The 5940-nt window shown below is 41.0% G+C and overlaps 1 protein-coding gene across 1 annotated transcript in view; it reads right to left on the reverse strand.

Annotated features, from left to right (window-relative positions):
- The window catches only part of LOC145395793 (glutamate receptor ionotropic, kainate 3-like), a 36985-nt gene extending 31045 nt beyond the window's left edge, over positions 1–5940 (reverse strand). The window contains exon 1 of the mRNA XM_080269329.1: positions 5906–5940. Within this exon, the coding sequence (XP_080125455.1) occupies positions 5906–5940 (35 nt within the window). The remainder of the gene's footprint in view (positions 1–5905) is intronic.

Genomic DNA, 5940 nt, shown 5'->3' on the forward strand with positions numbered 1-5940 from the left:
CTCTACGAGTGCACGAGTGCGTCTTCTGTGTCACATAAGATCCCTTGAGCTGCCCCTGTGGTGATGTCCATTTCTGACACGCGTGGTGTTTTTTTCTAAAGCACTTATTTAGCTAAGTTCTTATTGCATGAGAAGAACTGCACACAAAAAAATCACTAGTTTACTATAACAACAAACCCAGTTCCCATGTATGATGAAGCAGTATATTCCAGCAATTCTTTTTTTTTAATGCAAGAGAATAAGCAAAAATAAACGCTAGAGAAGTCTGCGGTGAATGAGCTTCCTGTGTATGCAAAAATAAATACACGAAAATAGATTCCCAAATTGAGGATCTGTTCAAGATGCTTGGACACACTGTGTTTAAAGAACTGGAGGTCAGAGTCAGTAGGAAATACAGACAGAGGAAGACAGTTCCAGAGCTGATCTGTACTGCACACATAAAAGGACTGGCATTAACAATTAACTCGTGCATTAGGTAGAGGGCTGGACAGAAAAGGGATAAGAGTTTGTGTCTACACTGGTGCTACGTGCCCAAGCCATAGTGGTTTGAGGGATGCAGGCAGAGAATTCAGAGGACCAGTGAGCATTGAATTAACGATAGAAAAGAGACAAAAGATGCAACAGCACGGCCAAAGAGATAGTGGTTGAAGGGAGTCAGTAAGGGGAGGAAAGTTAATGAGATGAAAAGTCTTTGACTCCACCTTGTTGTACGAGGGGCGCCTCCCCACACATTTAAAGTAGCGGTGTACAGAAGGTCAAATAAAACCCCTGTTTAAAGTCAACAGCTGTACAGGGTAAAGAAGGAACAGAGGTCAGCATTGTACATTTAATCGCTTGGAAGCAGAATTCATAAAGGAAGGTAATATGATCTTTCCAAGATAAATCACGTGAGAATGAAACCCCAAGCATGTTCAAAGATGATGCAGGATTGAGTTGGGTATTGTTAAAAATTAAAAAGGCTATTGCTAGGGTACATTTTAATGGGTCAGAGAGATGTAGGAACTGCGTTTTCGATGCATTAAAAACAAGATTACTTTTATCCGAATCAGATATATGAGCCATATCCTCCTCCTCGTTTTTTGAAGTAACTTCGTTGAATGGACGCTGTAGGAAGTTTATTGAAAGATGAAGGGTTGCAGAGTCATCAGCATATGGGTGATTAAGGTTACATGTAAAGCCTTTAGTGGGTCATTGATGAATAGAAGGAAGGGAGTTAGTGACAGGCCAGTGCCCTAAGGAACACCATTATCGATAGCTCGAGGAGAAAACCAGTGACAGTCTACAATAGCATCTATAGGACGACTCTCTGAGATAAAGGCACAGATGGGGCTGAAATCGTAAGAGGGCTTGTGAGTTTAAGATTAATGACAGACTCGATCGAAAGGCTTTGAAATGTCAAGTACAATGGCAAATCTTTCATCGAATTCCCGAAAGGAGGATGATCAGGTGTCTTAAATTAAGGTGGAAAGATAGCCAATGGAGCACCCCTGTCTGAGTCCCTGATGACAATAACACAAGGGTATGATAAGGGAGGTGCTTTATTTTTTTTTTGTATTACAGAATTAGGTTTAAACACTTTACAAATACAGGATGTTATTGGAATTGCTTTAACTGTATGTATTTCAAAGGATTTTGAGACTATTCTTAACCAAAAATTCTTTTAAGCATCTTTCCTGTCACAACCTTCTTACCGATCGTTAATATGGGTTCTGCCAGGGATGCTTCATTGACGATCTTCTCACCTACCTTTCAGATCCCTGGTCATCCTCTTTTGGGGCACACTTTGGCGAATGCTTTGCCATTGCACTTGACATCTCAAAGGGTTTCAATCTTGTCTGGCATAAATCTTTAATTTCGAAAACTGCCCTCTCTTACGGTTTACTATCCTTCTCTACCTACCCCTTTATCTCTAGCTTCCTGTGTGGTCGTACTATAGCTGCTGCTGAGACGGTCACCGTTATTCTCCCCAGATCTATTAATATTGGTGTTCCTCAGGTCTCTGTCCTATCACCAACTATCTTTCTTTTGTCCATCAATGACCTAAGCTGTACATCTAACCCTATCCACTCATAAGCTGGTGACTCCACCCCTTAAGCTTTCCATTCACTTCCCTACAGCATCGGATCTCAGCACTTACTTCAAGAAACAATGGATGAGGACTATGGCACACCTGATGTCTGACTTGGCTCATATCTCCTGACTGGGGTGCAAAATGTAATCTTGGTTTTAATGCATCAAAAATTCATTGCTTACATCTATCCAACCCGATAAAAATATTTCACAGGAGTACCCTCAAATTTTCAGCAATATCCAGCTTAATCCAGCATCATCTTGAAAACATACTTGGGATTTCATTCTCTCGGGATTTATTATGGAAAGAACATACCTGTATTACCTCTCTTGTAAAATCTGCTTCCAAGAGATTAGATGTGCTAAGTCAACTCCGTTGCCTTCTTTTTACCCCTGCACAGTTGTTGACTTTATACACGTGGGTTTCATTCACTCCTTGTGTAGAGTACAACTATCATGTGTAGGGAGGCTCCTTCATATACAACTTTTCTCAAAATGGTGAGTGTCCGCTTTTTCATCTCATCAACTCTCCCTCTCTTACTAGCTCCCTTCATCCTCTGTATCTTCGCTGTTTTTGTTGCATTTTATCTCTTTTCTATCGCTATTTCAATGGTCCATTGGTCATCTGAACTGTCTGCTTGCATCCCACTCCACCACTGTGGAGGGCGCAAACACCTGTCTAGCAACAAGTTCTCATCCCTTTTCTGTCCAACTCTCTAATGCAAGAGTTAACCATTGAATCCCAGTCCTTCATGTATGCAACAGGTCAACTCTGGAACTGTCTTCCTCTGTCTGTATTTCCTGCTGCCTATGATCTCCAGTCTTTTTCAAATGCACAGTGTGTCCAGGGACCTCAGAAATGAACAGTTTTTGGAATTTGGCTGTCTTACCTTGCTTTTCTTTTTTTTTTTTTCCTGGAGGTAAAAATTTACGGGGTCCTGGCCTTTGGTTCCTTCTTCCTTGCATTAGAAAAAAAAAATAGGGACGACAGTTAGAGGAAGACCGGAAATAATCACCAATCTTCCATAACAACAGAATTCCAGCAAAGAAAGAGGAAAGGTACAAGTTGACAGACAAAGGAGCACACAGTTTACCTAGGCAGGCTGTAAGCACAGAAGCAGAACCCTTGAGGACAACTGGAGTGGGACCCCATCAGCACCTCATCAGGCCCATATGGTTTGTCAGTATTAACTGCCAGTGATGGCTGAAAACACATCAACAACTGCAGAAATTTTAATGGTCAGCCATGAGGGAAAGTAAGAGGAAGTGATGGATGAACAAAGCACTAGAATCCTCAAAGGTGGAACTAGAGGAGAAAGTCTGAGCAAAGAGTTCTGCTTTTTCAGTAGAAGAAACAGTTACAGAGTTGTCAGAGTGGAAAGTAGGGAGGAAAGGATGATGAAGTAAAGTTGTTAGAAAATAGTCTTTGGCAAGCATTGGAAGGAGCAGGAAGAATTTGAGGTAGTACGATTGATATTTTATTTAGCAGAGTGATGGACGGACTCTAACACGATTCCAGCCAGAAACATAAAAGAGATGAGATTCAGGGGATGAGTTGGCTCCGGTACCTTTTGAAGGCTCTCTTCATTGATGTGGACGGCATTTGAACAGGCGTAATTTAACATTTTTTTTTTTTTTGCATTAGTCACAGGATAAAAGAGAAAAACGTATGTTTCCATATCTGAGAGAATAACCTCTGTAATGCTTGAGGAATACTCAAAAGATGATTCTCGAGCCATGGAAGCAACTAATCATTCCAGGGAAAAAAATATATATTTGTATTGTCTGAGGTCCTCCCAATCAGCAGCTCCAAAATGCCAAAGTTGCCGCTTATTGGGATAGTTCACAGGCAGCCTTTTCTGAGAGTAATCGGACAGTTAAGGTTATGAAGACTGCAATCAGAGGAGCCCAATGGAGAGAAAACATTAACAGCACAAAGCAGAAGGATTAGGAGTAAGAAAATGGTCCAAGTATGTGTTGGAACTCTTTACAAAATGGTTAGCGGAAATATAGGTTGGATGCTGTCCAAGCTGCTCATAGGACATTAAGGATGGAAAAGATGTAGCCTTCTTCTCCAGGTGGATTAGTGATAGGAGAGGGAGGAGCCAAAAGGTGGTGGTGAACATTGAAATTACCTAGAATCGAGATTTCAGGGAAAGAAGAAATTAAATGGATGTTCGATCTTAGAAATAAGACTGCCAAAGAATATTTCATATCATCAGCAGATGTAGCGGATAAGCAAACAGCACAGATATACTTAGTCAAAGAATGGTAGGATAGCCGACGCTAGATACTAGAGAACTCCAGAAGACTGAAGAACAGGAACGTGGGTGCACGATATGTTTTTATGTACATATACACAACAGCAACTTTTTGCTTTGAATTGAGTATAGAGAAACTAGGAGGATACAGAGGAAGGGTTTGCATTAAGTCGCCTTAGACTAGTCTGAGACTCAGTGTACTGAGCAGAAGGTGAGGTTTAAGAGGAAGAGAGGTGGCGTTCAGCAGAGAGAAAATTAAAGGAAAATTTGCTAATGTGCAGAAATAAATAAAAAGTATCACAACAAAAAGCAGTGTGCAAACTAATATTACGCTATATTACCATAATACATGTTTGTACTTGTAATGCAAGTTGACTTGTACTGTAACCTGAAAATAAAATTTCTTTATTTCTGGCAGTTGTATTGCGAGATCATCCACCATATCCTGAGATCATTTCCTTACACACGTACTTTTCCTCTATATTCTATATTCTTTCTTGTGGTAAAAATCACTTCCTGGTGTAATTTCTTGAGTGCACTAGAGGAAAAGCTACAAGGTAATTACTAGTTTGCTATAAAAAAATCCAATTTTGCATGTATGCTGCACTGTATAACCATAAAACATATTTGCACTTATACTGCAAGTTCAATTGCAGGAGTGCAACCTCACAATGTTTTAAGTCCATACCTTTTTATATTATACTCTATATTATAAATTTTCATGTAATGAGATCACTAGATATACTATTTACACTCTCCCACACACCAGTGACTGAGGAAATCTCCCTTTAACTCACTGCACTTGTAGAGCATTTCCTTGAAACCTGCTGCCGTCACTACAGTTCAGGCAGACATGGCACTGCCTGCACAGTTTTTAACCTGCAGGTGCCCAGAGTTCTCACCATGCAGTGACACGCGAAGTAGTTCTGCCTGGGTGACCCTGTCAGAATGCATTACTGCAGCACTGTGTCCTTGGTGCAGCAGTTATACCAACAAGACGTCTGAACGAGTATGAATGCATTCACTAAGAGTGGATAGCAGGAAAGTGTAGAAACACTTTTCTTGTACCACCTGCCAGCACATCCCATTGTCATGCCAGTGGATGACCGACATGTTACCACATTTCTCGATGAGTAAAGCACCATTCTCGGTCTTGGCAGGGAAAACAGGCTTCCTCCTTCGCTTGACAGTACCGCTGGTTCCTGTCCCACTTTCTCAAGGAGAAACTTGGCAGTTATATTATACAAAAGGAGAGACGCAAGTGGTTACATTATCGTCACGCTAGATGGGCGACAACTACATAACGTCCAGCATATATCCAATCTTGCAGCAGTCACAAGCAACAAAGACTGTGATGCATAAGAGATGACGTTGGACAATGTGTATTGGATAAATCGCCAGTCAACCTCAGAACAATACATGCAACTCATCCACCACAGCTTTATGGAAAGGCGAAAAGAAATGGTGAAAGAACCTTTTAGCATGGTCAGAATTTAGTAAGGGTCCCACGATGGCATTGTGGAAAAAGTGCAGGAACCATAATATGGTAAAGTACTGTGTAATGTGCCATTTACCTCCCAAAGACAGGTGTGGCTGTGAGGTCGTCCAT

The sequence above is a fragment of the Coenobita brevimanus genome, chromosome 33, assembly GCF_032717465.1.
Source record: "Coenobita brevimanus isolate Jiangsu-jjx chromosome 33, ASM3271746v2, whole genome shotgun sequence".
In the NCBI taxonomy this organism is placed as follows: Eukaryota; Metazoa; Arthropoda; class Malacostraca; order Decapoda; family Coenobitidae; genus Coenobita; species Coenobita brevimanus.